The sequence below is a fragment of the Pelobates fuscus genome, chromosome 7 (assembly GCF_036172605.1).
Source record: "Pelobates fuscus isolate aPelFus1 chromosome 7, aPelFus1.pri, whole genome shotgun sequence".
In the NCBI taxonomy this organism is placed as follows: domain Eukaryota; kingdom Metazoa; phylum Chordata; class Amphibia; order Anura; family Pelobatidae; genus Pelobates; species Pelobates fuscus.
The window spans coordinates 6,833,087-6,851,782 of record NC_086323.1 but is presented as its reverse complement, the minus strand read 5'-3'; the positions used below and the strand labels follow the sequence as shown (position 1 = coordinate 6,851,782).

The following is an 18,696-nucleotide window of genomic DNA, read 5'->3' as shown; positions in this document are numbered from 1 at the left end:
GTGCTGGATGTTGAGTAATTCCTTTGGTGTCTTTCTGACTGGTTTCCAAAATAGGAGTAAGTACCCAGTGTGTCAGGATTAAAAAACGATTTATTCCAAAGAAATATAAAAACAAGATATATATATAATAAAAAATACTTATCCCAGGTAATACTGGGTAGACTCAATAGTCTATCTACTTGAACTTGAGACTATTGAGTCTACCCAGTATTACCTGGGATAAGTATTTTTTATTATATATATATCTTGTTTTTATATTTCTTTGGAATAAATCGTTTTTTAATCCTGACACACTGGGTACTTACTCCTATTTTGGAAACCAGTCAGAAAGACACCAAAGGAATTACTCAACATCCAGCACGCTGCCAAAGAAGGGTCCGGACAACCCCCAAATGGTCCAGAGGCTTATACCACCAGAGTCATATGAGGGTATGACTCCAGGCTTGTGAGTTTGACAAATATTTTAACCCTTTTCTATATACTGTGTTATAGACATATTGCACTATTTTCTGTATGTATTTTACTTTTACAGAACGCCTGCTGAAATCTAAAAGCTCCACTTGTTTTATGTATGTATAATTCTATGTTTTAAGTGGTGTAGGGGATACCACTTTACAGGTGTTTTTGAGCTAGTACACTATACCTACTTCCACGTTGTGCATATTTTCTGTTGTATATTCTGCTTTGTTACCAACCTGCTTTGTTACCAGCCTGCTTTGTTACCAGCCTGCTTTGTTACCAGCCTGCTTTGTTACTAGCCTGCTTTGTTACTAGCCGGCTTTGTTGCCAGCCTGCTTTGTTACCAGCCTGCTTTGTTACCAGCCTGCTTTGTTACCAACCTACTTTGTTACCAGCCTGCTTTGTTACCAGCCTACTTTGTTACCAGCCTGCTTTGTTACCAGCCCGCTTTGTTACCAGCCTGCTTTGTTACCAGCCCGCTTTGTTACCAGCCCGCTTTGTTACCAGCCCGCTTTGTTACCAGCCTGCTTTGTTTCCAACCTGCTTTGTTACCAGCCTGCTTTGTTACCAGCCTTTTGAATACCAACTTGATTTCCTAATCCCAACCTGCTTTACTTTGCCAGCCTGATACAAACCTTCCTAATCGGCATAGCCTGACTCCTGGAGGCTAATAAGGACTTCCTTTCCTGATTCTATGAATAACCAGAGACTCTCCAACCAGAAGTCAAGTAACTCTTCTATAGATAATTATATCTGCATGTAATCCTAGATTCCTTAATTACAGAGTGTAATTTACCTGCATTATCAGTGCTCCTTCCAAACAAGGGGGCTGATTCTCTAAATGTCTTTCACTTTCCATTCTGAAACCTTCCTGTTCTGTTTTACTTGTCTCTCTAAAAACCTATACTTTCTATAACCTAGGTTTTCTTACTATCTAAATACATCATGTAAATAACATGTCTAGGGCATATTGCCTAAATCTTTGTTCTCCCTTTTTTACTTGACTTCCTCTCTATAAGTTCCTTCTCCCTCTATAACTTGCTAGGTATACTAAATTGTGTGTAACAACGTCTAAAGTTACCAATAAAGAACCAAACATTAACCCTGGCAAGTCTCTTACCTGACCTGCTGATGACCATGACAAAATATTTACTGAGGGCTGTGTTTTGTTTTGATGACCGTCACAGAAGAGGAATCAGGGTATTGGGGTGCGGGGATGGAAAGCAGTTCACAGTATACTTGATACGCTTTTCTGTAGAAGTACGTTTTTTTTTTGGGAGTGGAGACTGGGTGAAAGTCTAACAAAGAAGGGAAGGACATTCCATAGGAATGGTGCTGTCCTAGAGAAGTCTTTAAGGTGAGCATCATAAGTGGGAGTACGAACAGAGGTTATACGTAGGTCTCCAGCAGAGCGTTTGGCCCTAGACTGGACATATTTGTGTATTGGTGATGATACGTAGGTCAGAGAAGCATTATGTAGAGATTTGAAAGCAAGAACCAGAATTTTAAATCGAGACCTGTATCTTCTGGGAACTCAATGCAGAGACTGACAGAAGGGTGAGGCGTGGGAGGTGTGGGCGGACAGGAAGATGAGCCTCGCCACCGCATTCATTATAGACTGTAATGGGGCAAGTTCGGAACACGGATTACAGCAGCATGGACAAGCACTTTAGCCGCATCAGGTGTTAAATAGGAGCGGATGCGCGCTAAGTGCCTTTTTAAAAAAAATGTAAATGACTCCTGTTGCTGCTACAGCAATGTTTTTTGGTTGTTTTACATTGATTTTACATGGCAGGACAGTCACTGACACTACAGACTAGATGTGTAGGAAAGCTTTCTTCTCAAGGTGGAAGGGGTGAGTGGGTCGCATTTTGTCCACTGAGGTTTTTTTTTTTTCTTTCGGTAAATATTATTCAGCCGAAACCAAACTATCCTGCCAGTAAAAAATATATATTGTATGTCAGGGGTATACCACTGTTACGTAATAAATATATATATATATATATATATTCTGCAATTTGGTTCACAGGTCAGGTGAGTAACAGGTAGGTGTAAAAAGAGAAGGAGCAATAAAACGGTCTCACCTGATCTGTGAACCAAATTGCAGAATCTGTGCACTGTTGGACTTTTATTTAATAATTCTATTTACAGTACACTGGGCTGTTTTTTAACTTGTGAGAATGTTTCCATGTACGATATTCGGCCGAACAGAACCGTCACATACACAAACGTTAGAAATCCCGAACAAAATGTAGATTTCAGGAGAAATGTTTTGCCCTAAACAAATGTCCCCATTGTGTGGAATAATACCTGCTGGGTTAATATTGTTTTAGAGTGCTATGTGTACAGACTGGGCATGTTTGGGGTACAGAGAGGAGGTGATATAAGATGGAATAATGATGGCTAATTGTTTGTGAAACATTGCATGCAACAAAGCAGAATAGAAAGCACTGATTTTGCAGAATTTTATCTTCTAAAAACACGAATCTGCAGATAAAAATCAGTGCCTGATCTAATCTGATGGCAAGCACTGGTGTGTGTGTAGGTGTGATTTGGGGAAAATACTTATTTCACATTTTACTTACCGTGACCCAAAAAAGTTTAATCACACATAAAGAATGATTTAGATTAGCTCAATCCCTAATTCCATTTATCAGGGAGTTGTGTTTAAAGGCAGAATGTTTTATTGTTTTAATTTAATTTTAAGCTATTTTGATTATAGTTTGCGAGTTAGTTGCTAACTCGCTCCAACCCCCAGGAATGGATCCCTCATTGTATTATTTTTATTCCCAGAATGTAATATTATAGTACTATAAATAATGTATGAAAACAATACTATTATATATAAGCTTCAGCACACTCACTAAACAGAAACTTCAAAGTTTACAGGTAAAAATAATAGGGATCGAATAACAGGATATGACCAAACATTGCATAAGCCTGCCACATCGTCGATGTTCCCCATTTTGGCAGGTCCTACTCTAGTATCTCAAGCCTGCTAGGAGATTATGAGACCCACTTACTTGGGAAATGTTTCCTCCTGGGGATCTCCGCAGGGCAAGGATGCATGTTGTATGAATTGGCCCCAGCAGCATTTTTTTGTGTCATGATTTATTTAACAAAAATAAAGCCAAAATGGAGAAGCCATGTGTGAAAGCTAAGCATGCCTTATGATTCCATAGTGTCAGGAATAGAGTTACCCTAACACACAAACCTAAAGGTACACGTACTGGTCCTTAGAGTGGCTGAGTTAGTGCCTGAGATGCATATATGAAATGTCTGCAAGCAGACAGAGAATAAACGAGAAACACGGAATCTATAGCCAGGCCAAGATCAGGATAACCGAAATACATTGAATCGATAGCCAGGCCAAGATCAGGATAACAGAAATACATGGAATCGATAGCCAGGCCAAGATCAGGATAGCAGAGCGAGAATAGTCAAACAAGCCAAGGTCAGAGAACAGGAAATCCAATACACAGTATAAACACACTCTCAGGTAACAAGAACCACGACAGGACACGGAAACAAGGACAACCAGGAAGTATATATACCCTATACTGGGTAGTGATTGGTCACATGGGACCGAGATTGTCACAAGTTTGTACACATCATCAAAAAGGGACACATGGGCTGACACTATAAAATGGGACTAATGGGAGGGTTTCACATTATAAATGATGTCATAACAAGGCACCAGGAAGTTAGAGATAAATGTGTGTGCATCAGAACTCAGAAAATACATAAATTCTGTGATCGCACGGCCCGCGAGGGACAGGTATCGTGACACATAGCCTGGAGAACTACCTTTAGCAGCAATAACTTGAAGTTATCTTTTTCTGTATGACTTTATCAGTCTCACGTCGTTGTGGAGGAATTTTGGCCAACTCTTCTTTAGAACGTTGCTTCAGTTCATTGAGGTTTGCTGGTATTTGTTTATACACAGCTCTCTTAAGGTCCCACCACAACATTTCAATCGGGTTGAGGCCTGGACTTTGGACATCGCAACACCGTGATTCTTTTCTTTTTCAGCCATTCTGTTACATAGAAACATAGAACGTGGCGGCAGATAAGAACCATTCTGCCCATGTAGTCTGCCTAATTTTCTAAATACTTTAAAGGGACACTATAGTCACCCAGACCCCTTTTACTCAATTAAGTGGTCTGGGTGAAAGGTCCCTCAGGTTTTAACCCTTCAGATGCAAACATAGCAGTTGACAAACTGCTATGTTTACATTGCAGGGTTAATCCAGCCTCTAGTGGCTGTCTTCCGGACAGCCACTAGAGGCGGATCCTCGATGCTGGAGGCATATTATCCCACCATCGCGCAGAGCGTCCATAGGAAAGCATTGAGAAATGCTTTCCTATGGACACATTGAATGCGCGCGGCTCCGCTGACGTCAGACAGGGGAGCTGACGTCAGCGGGGGCGGAGAGGGCACCAGCGCCGAGGGAGCTCGGCGCTGGAATAAGGTAAGTTTTAACCCCTTCAGCGCCACAGGAGGGGGACCCTGAGGGTGGGGGCACCCTCAGGGCACTATAGTGTCAGGAAAACCGCTATGTTTTCCTGACACTATAGTGATCCTTTAATCAGTCCATGGCCTTATCCTATAGCTAGGATAGCCTGTTGTAGATTTTCTGGTGTGCTTGGGATCATTGTCCTATTTCATGACCCAATTTCGGCCATGCTTTAGCTGTTGGACAGATGGTCTCGCATTTGACTCTTGAAGACTTTGGTATACAGAGGCAAGGCAATGATTGCAAAGTTCCCAGGTCCTGTAGCTGCAAAACAAGCCCAAATCATCACCACACACCTGTAGTGTCAGTGACCAACCTCCACCGCCATGCTTGACAGTTGGTATGAGGTGTTTATGCTGATATGCTTTGTGTGGTTTTCACCAAACATGACGCTGTGTATTATGGCCTAACATCTCCATTTTGGCCTCATCTGTCCAAAGGACAGTTCAAGAATTCTTGTAGTTTGTTCAGATGCAACTTTGCAAATCTAAGCCGTGCTGCAATGTTCTTTTTAGAGAGATGAAGCTTTGTCCTGGCAACCCTTCCAAACAAACCACACTTGTTCAGTCTTTTTTTAATTGTACTGCCATGAACTTTAACATGTAACATGCTAACTGAGGCCTGTAGAGTCTGAGATGTAACTCTTGGGATTTTTTTTATTTCTCTGAGCACTGCACGGTCTGACCTTGGGTGAATTTGCTGGGACATCCACTCCTGGGAAGATTAATGACTGTTGTGAATATTTTACCATTTTGAATAATCCTTCTCACTGTAGAATGACGGACCCCACTGTTTTACGCCTATAATCAGCAGGGCACCCCAACAAAACCACTCAAGGCCTGTTCCACCACTTCCTGCAGGGCAAGATTAAAGAGGTCAAGTCGACCTCCGTCAAGTGCACCCCGTCCCCCTAAAATAGATTGGCAGCATCCTGCTCAAAGACCCTATGGCGAACTGGAATTCCCAGAGCACTTAAAACAAATCTAGAAACCCTCCTGTTCAGTTTCCGACAGAAATTATGGGCAATAACCTCGGACTAAACAAGGCGTACGTCCTGGAATAAAACTAGGATGTGTGCCATGTCCCACTTAACGGCAGACACTAAATCCCAAATGGGCACTGAACCCAAGTCATTCCCCCCCAGATGGATGACAAGGACACTTGGGATCCCCAGGAGGCAAGACAGCTGAACCAAGTTGGTGAGGAGCCGCACCCACCTCATGACTCTGGTGCCAAACCACGAACCTCCACTTCAGAAGGCATAAGACCCAACCGCTCGCCTCCAGGCCGGGCCGCCGCATGTCTCCTGGCCCAATAGACATAGGAGTGTCCCATGATCCATATTCTGAGGGGAACCGGACCTGCAGAGATAAATCAACTTAGGAGACCAGCAGGGCAAACATAGGTCATATTCTCTGAACCACCTGCGCCGGCATACCAATACCGAGCCTCAAGCGGAACACCCTAATGAATTGGGAAGAGAATGAAGTGGGAGAGAAAACTGCCATCCTCGTGAACTAAAAGGTGGTGGGGGGGAGAAGCCGGACGGAAGGAACAATACTCACCGAAGGAAAAAAAACGGGACAAATGCCGGAACCCAGTACCGCACAGAAGCGGACCCACTTACCTTTCCCAAAGACATCAGTCTTCGAGCAGCGAATCCTGAAGGAAATATAGTCCGATGTGCATGTAACATCACCAAAAAGCAGCCCCCCACACACTCCAACAACTAGGGCACACCAGCTCCCTGATCCGCATGGCCCCGAAAAATGCCAGGGAAAATGCCAGCCAAAATAGACGGGCCTCAAAGACAGAATGGCAAACCTTGGGTATCGACTCAAACAAACTAGCCAAGAGCGTGCCTGAGACAGGATGCCTTGAGTCCCGAGAGGACACATCCCGCCTCAAGCCCTTTAGGGCCTGGCGAACCATGAATGCTTTGGTAGCATCTTCCCATCCCTGCAACTTGAAAAGGAAGCTGAGCCCTGCAAAGTGCAATGAAATCACGGAGGGGGGTAACCCAGCAGACTCCCAAACCCCGTAGGCGAGCGGACGAATCTTGGAAACTCCTGAGGGAATGCTCCCACCCGTACCATTCACTCCACTCCTTACTGTAGCGGGCCCACGTTGTCGCTCCAACCGACCCACGAGCCAACTCCATCAGTCTGCCAGACCAAGCGACCACTGGGCACGGTACACCATCCAATTCGGCCTGTGGAGCCACCTCCTGAAATACGTTCCACAGCAAAATAGAGAGAGAGCATCGGCCATTACATTGCGTACCCCCGGGATATGCTCAGCCCTACAAGATACATTAAGACCCAAACAGCACAGAACCAAGTGCCGCTGCAAACGTACCACCAGGGGAGAAAATTGATCGCCTGCACCACCCCCAGATTGTCGCAATGGAAAACTACCCACCAGAATAGGGAAGTGCTATAGGAAAGCCAGATTCCGCGTGAGCCCTGCTGCCTGCCAACCCACCGGCCACGAGGCAGCGCACCATTGAGAGCCCAAAATGGCCCGAAAACCTCACGAGCCTGCTGCATCAGTAAACAGGTGGAGGTCTGCATTAGAGACCTCTGGGGCCTGCCAGTACGTTCTACTGTTATAGGATGCCAAGAAGGAATCCCAGATCGATAGATCATCCCGCAATGGCCGAGTAAGCCAAATAAAGTGCTGAAGGCAGGTGACACCTGACGCTGCCGCCTCCAGCCTCTTCTTAAAGATTTCAGCATGGGTAAAGTCCATCAGGCAAAGTTTAGCTTACCTAAGAGGGACTGCAGGCAGTGAAGCTGAATCTTACATTGCCCCAGGGCCAGTGCCACCTCCTGCCTGAGGTGTTGAACCTTATTCATGGGCATCCGACATTCCCCAGCCACAGAATCGATCTCGATGCTCAGGAAACTAAGGCACGTAACTGAACCCATGGTCTTGTCATGGGCCAATGGAACACCAAAACGCTGAAACACGTCACCAAGAACCTGCAGCACCCAATGCGGGACCTGACTGGATAAAAGAAGAAGGAAACTTTGTACTCAACTTCAGATCCCCATTGATCCGAACCGGGACATAACAAGAGCAGAGGGTCCGGGCAGATTACTCTAAATTCAAGCTACCACTGTGTTCCTTAAAGGTGTTCCAGGCACCACCTGCTGGGCATTTCCAAGAATAGCAGCCAGGTCCTGTGAGAAGAGCAATGGAGAGGATGTGAGCCCATGCTCTACACTAGGAGGCAGCCGAGGTAAGTGACCAGCTGAGAGAAGAGGGGATCCAGAGGGAGCAGTGTGCAGAACAGAGGGCAGACCCAGAAGAGACAGGAACAGAGAAAAAGGAAGTGGGGAGGAGGAAGGACACAGAGGGGGGAAGGAAAAGAAACAGAGGGACCAGCAGAGACAGAAGGGAAACCAGGGACAAGGGGGGCCCTACAGGAGGCAAAAGGAGCGGCCTGGGGCAAGACCAGGGAAAGGAGGGGGAGGGAAGAAACTGAAGGGGGGACAGGGAAGAGAGACCCATGGGAGCCATCCTCACTGGCAGAGGAGGCCCCAGACCTATGAGAGGTCCTCCCCTCAACCACCAATGGCTGTACCGTGGTACCCCGCATGGCCCTGCAGGGCCTACTCACCACAGGTACCCCAGACACAGCCCTGCAGCGAGGCCCGTTGCCCAAGTCCCAACACCAGGGGCCGCAGGCCACGATGCAGCTACAGGAGGGGGAGGCCGCAAGTCCCACGTGGCAGAAGTAGGTCACACCTTCTGCGCTGTAGTAGAAGGCCGCGTGTCTGTAGTCTCAGACATGCGGGCCTGGCGATGCCTCGGGCCCGGGCTCCTGCTCCACAACCGGGTCTGAGGTGCAGCATCCGGGAAGAGTCTAACCGGTGGGCAGGAACGCCAGTCGGCCCCCTGGAACCACGCCGGCAGCCATGCCCTTATTCAGGCGAACATACTGCTCGCGAAGGAGCTTGCCACCATCCAGCGCAGCAGCAGCTCTGAGGGAAGCCAGAATAGCCTCAACATCCATCCTTCAAGCAGATTGACTACAGGCCCAGGACAAACAGGAGCAGGAGGGCAGGAAGCTGTTTGCTGGCACAAATACCAAGTGGCACTGAGGTAAGACCACCCCTACTAAGCTCACACACCACATAATCCCACCCACACATTCATACACAACCAATCACACGCATCTATCCCCAAACTCATACATGTGCCCTTGTCCGCTTAGCTGCGCTATCTCCGCATAGCCTAAACCACTAGTGCCAACCTGTTGTTTATATCCACATTAAAGTGGCACTGTCATGCCGAACTTACCTTTCCTCAATCTCTTCCTCTTCTCCCCCTCTCTCGGGATCTGTTCTCCGTTTCTTCCTGTCTTCTTTAGTTTTCTTTAAAATCATAAGACAAAGTAGGGACTCTTTGCCTTATGGAGGATTCCTCCGCTTGACCAGCTCTGACCAGCGGAGGAGCAAAGTGTGCTTCATTTCTGCTGGTCAGAGCAATTTTCCCATAATTCTTACCTTTCCTCTGTGTTCCCGCGATGCTTCCTGTCATTTTATACGAAACTGCCGAATTACATCTAACTGAATGAGAATAGTATGTTCGTTTTTTTTAGAACGCAATTCGGCACTTTGTTCGGATCGGAATTTCATTCTAATTAATGAAACTCCGATCCTATTCATTGCCGCGGCTGCATCTTGCAGCCGCTTAGTAGATAACTCCCTAATTCCCACGATATCAGGGAGCTATCTACTAAAAGGCTGAAAGACCTAAATTGGTCTTTCAGACACATTTACTAATACTAAGTAAAGATTTCTTAGTATTAGTAAATAATATGCCCCTACTCGCTATACCGCGAGTAGGGGCATTTCTAGTAAGCAGTGAGCAGCCTAATAACCTCCTTCCCCCACACCTTGCGCGGCTGGTGGGGGCCCCCTAAATAACAATAAGGGGGAAAACCTACTGTCCTCCCCCCCCCTGGCCCCCACCCCTGAGCGGTGGGTGGGGACCCTAAATAAAGATGGGGGGGACCTACTGTCCTCCCCCCCTGCCCCCACCCCTGAGCGGTGGGTGGGGGCCCTAAAAATATAAGGGGGGGGAACTACTGTCCTCTCCCCCTGCCCCCCACCCCTGAGCAGTAGGTGGGGCCCCTAAATAAAGATGGGGGGTACTACTTTCTCCCCCCGGGCCCCACCCCTGAGCGGTGGGTGGGTGCCCTAAAAATACAATAAGGGGGGGACCTACTGTACCCCCCCGGCCTCCACCCCTGAGTGGCGGGTGGGGGCCCTAAAAAAACAATAAGTGGGGGGACCTAATGTCCTCCCCCCTGGCCCCCACCCCTGAGCGGTGGGTGGGGGCCCTAAATAAAGAGAGGGGGGGCCTACTGTCTTCCCCCCGGCCCCCAACCCTGAGCAGTGGGTGGAGGCCCTAGATAAGAATGGTGGGGGGGGGACCTACCGTCCTTCCCCCCGGCCCCCACCCCTGAGAGGTGGGTGGGGGCCCTAAAAAAAACAATATGGGGGGGACCTACTGTCCCCCCCGGCCCCCACCCCTGAGCGGCGGGTGGGGGCCCTAAATGAAAATCCCCCCCAATCAATGTGACTAGGGGTCCCAAGCCCCAAGTCACTCCCCCCCACCCAAATCAAACTATCCCCTACCTACCCCCCTCACCCTAAAAATAGTGAGGGGGGGAATAAAATACCTAACCTGTAAAAAAAAATTAAACTTACCATTTGACGTCTTCTTTTTTCTAAAATCTTTATTTTTCAGCCCCAAAAAAGGCCAAATAAAAAGCCATCATACCCGTCGAACTTAAAATAAAAGAAAAAACCAGAGCGCAAAAAAATTATCCATCTTCACCCATGGAGGGCTCCGCGCAGACTGAACTACGCAGTGCGGGGGAAGGCTTATAAAGCCTTCCCCCGCCCTGCAATTAGGCTAAGAACACTCTGATTGGTGGGTTTAAGCCAATCAGAGTGCTCTTTGTAATTTTACAGAGCGTGGAAAAGTTCTTTGGAATTTTCCCACGCTGTGTAAAATGACACAGAGCACTGTGATTGGATGGCTTGAAATCCATCCAATCACAGTGCTCTGTGTCATTTTACACAGCGTGGGAAAATTCCAAATAACTTTCCCACGCTGTGTAAAATGACACAGAGCACTGTGATTGGATGGTTTTCAAGCCATCCAATCACCGTGCTCTGTGTCATTTTACACAGCGTGGGAAAATTCCAAAGAACTTTCCCACGCTGTGTAAAATGACACAGAGCACTGTGATTGGATGGTTTTCAAGCCATCCAATCACCGTGCTCTGTGTCATTTTACACAGCGTGGGAAAATTCCAAAGAACTTTCCCACGCTGTGTAAAATGACAAAGAGCACTCTGATTGGCTTAAACCCACCAATCAGAGTGTTCTTAGCCTAATTGCTTCCCCCACCCTGCGTAGCTCAGTCTGCGCGGAGCCCTCCATGGGTGAAGATGGATTATTTTTTTGCACTCGTTTTTTTCTTTTTCATCGTTTTTTTTAGCGCTCTGGTTTTTAATTTTATTTTCAGTTCGACGGGTATGATGGCTTTTTATTTGGCCTTTTTTGGGGCTGAAAAATGAAGATTTTAGAAAAAAGAAGACGTCAAATGGTAAGTTAAATTTTTTTTTACAGGTTAGTTATTTTATTCCCCCCTCACTATTTTTAGGGTGAGGGGGGTAGGTAGGGTATAGTTTGATTTGGGTGGGGGGGTGACTAGGAGCTTGGGACCCCTAGTCACCTTGATTGGGGGGGGGGGTTCATTTAGGGTGGGGGCTGGGGGGGGACAGTAGGCCCCCCTTATTGTTTTCTTAGGGCCCCCACCCACTGCTCAGGGGTGGGGGCCGGGGGGGAGGACGGTAGGCCCCCCCCCACCATTCTTATCTAGGGCCCCCACCCACCGCTCAGGGGTGGGGGCCTGGGGGGGAGGACTGTAGGTCCCCCCCTCATTATCTTCATGGCCCCCACCTGCCACTCAGGGGTGGGGGCCTGGGGGGGAGGACAGTAGGTCCCCCCCCCTCATTATCTTCATGGCCCCCACCTGCCGCTCAGGGGTGGGGGCCTGGGGGGGAGGACAGTACCCCCGCCCCCCTCAGCTCCCACCCATGGGTGACAGATGGGGGCTCAAGTTAATTATACAAGAGGGGGGTATGCCATTTGCCGTCCATAAGTCTACACCCTCCCCTTTGTGTAGCAAAGGGTCACCAAGCCACTAGCCATCCACATTCAAAAGTGTCAAAATTGTCTTGGTTACATAAACTGGGCAGTGTACTTTATACGAAATATATTTTTGTAGCAGTGTTGTAACCTGTAAAGTGCTGAGTACACCTGTTAGCGCTATATAAATATAATATACATACACTGTATACCTACTGCACTTACTGTACCTCCCTCTACTGTAATGTAACCTGTAAAGTGCTGAGTACACCTGTTGGCGCTATATAAATATAATATACATACACTGTATACCTACTGCACTTACTGTACCTCCCTCTACTGTAATGTAACCTGTAACGTGCTGAGTACACCTGTTAGAGCTATATAAATATAATATACATACACTGTATACCTACTGCACTTACTGTACCTCCCCTACTGTAATGTAACCTGTAAAGTGCCGAGTACACCTGTTAGCGCTATATAAATATAATATACATACACTGTATACCTACTGCACTTACTGTACCTCCCTCTACTGTAATATAACCTGTAAAGTGCTGAGTACACCTGTTAGCGCTATATAAATATAATATACATACACTGTATACCTACTGCACTTACTGTACCTCCCCCTACTGTAATGTAACCTGTAAAGTGCTGAGTACACCTGTTAGCGCTATATAAATATAATATACATACACTGTATACCTACTGCACTTACTGTACCTCCCTCTACTGTAATGTAACCTGTAAAGTGCTGAGTACACCTGTTAGCGCTATATAAATATAATATACATACACTGTATACCTACTGCACTTACTGTACCTCCCTCTACTGTAATGTAACCTGTAAAGTGCTGAGTACACCTGTTAGCGCTATATAAATATAATATACATACACTGTATACCTACTGCACTTACTGTACCTCCCTCTACAGTAATGTAACCTGTAAAGTGCTGAGTACACCTGTTAGCGCTATATAAATATAATATACATACACTGTATACCTACTGCACTTACTGTACCTCCCTCTACTGTAATGTAACCTGTAAAGTGCTGAATACACCTGTTAGTGCTATATAAATAAAATATACATACACTGTATACCTACTGCACTTACTGTACCTCCCTCTACTGTAATGTAACCTGTAACGTGCTGAGTACACCTGTTAGCGCTATATAAATAAAATATACACACACTGTATACCTACTGCACTTACTGTATCTACCTCTACTGTAATGTAACCTGTAAAGTGCTGAGTACACCTGTTAGCGCTATATAAATAAAATATACATACACTGTATACCTACTGCACTTACTGTACCTCCCTCTACTGTAATGTAACCTGTAAAGTACTGAGTACACCTGTTAGCGCTATATAAATAAAATATACACACACTGTATACCTACTGCACTTACTGTACCTCCCTCTACTGTAATGTAACCTGTAAAGTACTGAGTACACCTGTTAGCGCTATATAAATAAAATATACACACACTGTATACCTACTGCACTTACTGTACCTCCCTCTACTGTAATGTAACCTGTAAAGTGCTGAATACACCTGTTGGTGCTATATAAATAAAATATACATACACTGTATACCTACTGCACTTACTGTACCTCCCTCTACTGTAATGTAACCTGTAAAGTGCTGAGTACACCTGTTAGCGCTATATAAATATAATATACATACACTGTATACCTACTGCACTTACTGCACCTCCCTCTACTGTAATGTAACCTGTAACGTGCTGAGTACACCTGTTAGCGCTATATAAATAAAATATACACACACTGTATACCTACTGCACTTACTGTATCTACCTCTACTGTAATGTAACCTGTAAAGTGCTGAGTACACCTGTTAGCGCTATATAAATAAAATATACATACACTGTATACCTACTGCACTTACTGTACCTCCCTCTACTGTAATGTAACCTGTAAAGTGCTGAGTACACCTGTTAGCGCTATATAAATAAAATATACACACACTGTATACCTACTGCACTTACTGTACCTCACCCTACTGTAATGTAACCTGTAAAGTGCTGAGTACACCTGTTAGCGTTATATAAATAATATACATACACTGTATACCTACTGCACTTACTGTACCTCCCCCTACTGTAATGTAACCTGTAAAGTGCTGAGTACACCTGTTAGCGCTATATAAATATAATATACATACACTGTATACCTACTGCACTTACTGTACCTCCCTCTACTGTAATGTAACCTGTAAAGTGCTGAGTACACCTGTTAGCACTATATAAATATAATATACACACACTGTATACCTACTGCACTTACTGTACCTCCCTCTACTGTAATGTAACCTGTAAAGTGCTGAGTACACCTGTTAGTGCTATATAAATAAAATATACATACACTGTATACCTACTGCACTTACTGTACCTCCCTCTACTGTAATGTAACCTGTAACGTGCTGAGTACACCTGGTAGTGCTATATAAATAAAATATACATACACTGTATACCTACTGCACTTACTGTACCTCCCTCTACTGTAATGTAACCTGTAACGTGCTGAGTACACCTGTTAGCGCTATATAAATATAATATACATACACTGTATACCTACTGCACTTACTGTACCTCCCTCTACTGTAATGTAACCTGTAAAGTGCTGAGTACACCTGTTAGCACTATATAAATATAATATACACACACTGTATACCTACTGCACTTACTGTACCTCCCTCTACTGTAATGTAACCTGTAAAGTGCTGAGTACACCTGTTAGTGCTATATAAATAAAATATACATACACTGTATACCTACTGCACTTACTGTACCTCCCTCTACTGTAATGTAACCTGTAAAGTGCTGAGTACACCTGTTAGTGCTATATAAATAAAATATACATACACTGTATACCTACTGCACTTACTGTACCTCCCTCTACTGTAATGTAACCTGTAAAGTGCTGAGTACACCTGTTAGTGCTATATAAATCAAATATACATACACTGTATACCTACTGCACTTACTGTACATCCCTCTACTGTAATGTAACCTGTAAAGTGCTGAGTACACCTGTTAGCGCTATATAAATAAAATATACATGCACTGTATACCTACTGCACTTACTGTACCTCCCTCTACTGTAATGTAACCTGTAAAGTACTGAGTACACCTGTTAGCGCTATATAAATAAAATATACACACACTGTATACCTACTGCACTTACTGTACCTCCCTCTACTGTAATGTAACCTGTAAAGTGCTGAGTACACCTGTTAGCGCTATATAAATAAAATATACACACACTGTATACCTACTGCACTTACTGTACCTCCCCCTACTGTAATGTAACCTGTAAAGTGCTGAGTACACCTGTTAGCGTTATATAAATAATATACATACACTGTATACCTACTGCACTTACTGTACCTCCCCCTACTGTAATGTAACCTGTAAAGTGCTGAGTACACCTGTTAGCGCTATATAAATATAATATACATACACTGTATACCTACTGCACTTACTGTACCTCCCTCTACTGTAATGTAACCTGTAAAGTGCTGAGTACACCTGTTAGCACTATATAAATATAATATACACACACTGTATACCTACTGCACTTACTGTACCTCCCTCTACTGTAATGTAACCTGTAAAGTGCTGAGTACACCTGTTAGTGCTATATAAATAAAATATACATACACTGTATACCTACTGCACTTACTGTACCTCCCTCTACTGTAATGTAACCTGTAACGTGCTGAGTACACCTGGTAGTGCTATATAAATAAAATATACATACACTGTATACCTACTGCACTTACTGTACCTCCCTCTACTGTAATGTAACCTGTAACGTGCTGAGTACACCTGTTAGCGCTATATAAATATAATATACATACACTGTATACCTACTGCACTTACTGTACCTCCCTCTACTGTAATGTAACCTGTAAAGTGCTGAGTACACCTGTTAGCACTATATAAATATAATATACACACACTGTATACCTACTGCACTTACTGTACCTCCCTCTACTGTAATGTAACCTGTAAAGTGCTGAGTACACCTGTTAGTGCTATATAAATAAAATATACATACACTGTATACCTACTGCACTTACTGTACCTCCCTCTACTGTAATGTAACCTGTAAAGTGCTGAGTACACCTGTTAGTGCTATATAAATAAAATATACATACACTGTATACCTACTGCACTTACTGTACCTCCCTCTACTGTAATGTAACCTGTAAAGTGCTGAGTACACCTGTTAGTGCTATATAAATCAAATATACATACACTGTATACCTACTGCACTTACTGTACATCCCTCTACTGTAATGTAACCTGTAAAGTGCTGAGTACACCTGTTAGTGCTATATAAATAAAATATACATACACTGTATACCTACTGCACTTACTGTACCTCCCTCTACTGTAATGTAACCTGTAAAGTGCTGAGTACACATATTAGTGCTATATAAATAAAATATACATACACTGTATACCTACTGCACTTACTGTACCTCCCTCTACTGTAATGTAACCTGTAAAGTGCTGAGTACACCTGTTAGTGCTATATAAATCAAATATACATACACTGTATACCTACTGCACTTACTGTACATCCCTCTACTGTAATGTAACCTGTAAAGTGCTGAGTACACCTGTTAGTGCTATATAAATAAAATATACATACACTGTATACCTACTGCACTTACTGTACCTCCCTCTACTGTAATGTAACCTGTAAAGTGCTGAGTACACATATTAGTGCTATATAAATAAAATATACATACACTGTATACCTACTGCACTTACTGTACCTCCCTCTACTGTAATGTAACCTGTAAAGTGCTGAGTACACCTGTTAGTGCTATATAAATCAAATATACATACACTGTATACCTACTGCACTTACGGTACATCCCTCTACTGTAATGTAACCTGTAAAGTGCTGAGTACACCTGTTAGTGCTATATAAATAAAATATACATACACTGTATACCTACTGCACTTACTGTACCTCCCTCTACTGTAATGTAACCTGTAAAGTACTGAGTACACCTGTTAGCGCTATATAAATAAAATATACACACACTGTATACCTACTGCACTTACTGTACCTCCCTCTACTGTAATGTAACCTGTAAAGTGCTGAGTACACCTGTTAGCGCTATATAAATAAAATATACACACACTGTATACCTACTGCACTTACTGTACCTCCCCCTACTGTAATGTAACCTGTAAAGTGCTGAGTACACCTGTTAGCGTTATATAAATAATATACATACACTGTATACCTACTGCACTTACTGTACCTCCCTCTACTGTAATGTAACCTGTAAAGTGCTGAGTACACCTGTTAGCACTATATAAATATAATATACACACACTGTATACCTACTGCACTTACTGTACCTCCCTCTACTGTAATGTAACCTGTAAAGTGCTGAGTACACCTGTTAGTGCTATATAAATAAAATATACATACACTGTATACCTACTGCACTTACTGTACCTCCCTCTACTGTAATGTAACCTGTAACGTGCTGAGTACACCTGGTAGTGCTATATAAATAAAATATACATACACTGTATACCTACTGCACTTACTGTACCTCCCTCTACTGTAATGTAACCTGTAACGTGCTGAGTACACCTGTTAGCGCTATATAAATATAATATACATACACTGTATACCTACTGCACTTACTGTACCTCCCTCTACTGTAATGTAACCTGTAAAGTGCTGAGTACACCTGTTAGCACTATATAAATATAATATACACACACTGTATACCTACTGCACTTACTGTACCTCCCTCTACTGTAATGTAACCTGTAAAGTGCTGAGTACACCTGTTAGTGCTATATAAATAAAATATACATACACTGTATACCTACTGCACTTACTGTACCTCCCTCTACTGTAATGTAACCTGTAAAGTGCTGAGTACACCTGTTAGTGCTATATAAATAAAATATACATACACTGTATACCTACTGCACTTACTGTACCTCCCTCTACTGTAATGTAACCTGTAAAGTGCTGAGTACACCTGTTAGTGCTATATAAATCAAATATACATACACTGTATACCTACTGCACTTACTGTACATCCCTCTACTGTAATGTAACCTGTAAAGTGCTGAGTACACCTGTTAGTGCTATATAAATAAAATATACATACACTGTATACCTACTGCACTTACTGTACCTCCCTCTACTGTAATGTAACCTGTAACGTGCTGAGTACACCTGTTAGTGCTATATAAATAAAATATACATACACTGTATACCTAATGCTCTTACTGTACCTCCCTCTACTGTAATGTAACCTGTAAAGTGCTGAGTGTACATACATTCTCACAGATAGTAAGTGTAATTAGCCCTGTTCCCCAAAGATACTAATAAATACCGTTTTCTTACCTTGTTGTGTGACCAGTGATGGATGTGCAGTTTGAAGCATTAATAAGAAAATGCCCCATAAATACTGGGGTACAGACTCCCACAATTGTCTGCTGTCCATTCTGACCATG

General features: G+C 43.9%; 1 protein-coding gene across 1 annotated transcript in view; it reads right to left on the bottom strand.

Annotated features, from left to right (window-relative positions):
• The window catches only part of MPL (MPL proto-oncogene, thrombopoietin receptor), a 47,330-nt gene extending 28,634 nt beyond the window's left edge, over positions 1–18,696 (bottom strand). The window contains exon 1 of the mRNA XM_063427146.1: positions 18,587–18,696. Within this exon, the coding sequence (XP_063283216.1) occupies positions 18,587–18,695 (109 nt within the window). The 5' untranslated portion in view covers position 18,696. The remainder of the gene's footprint in view (positions 1–18,586) is intronic.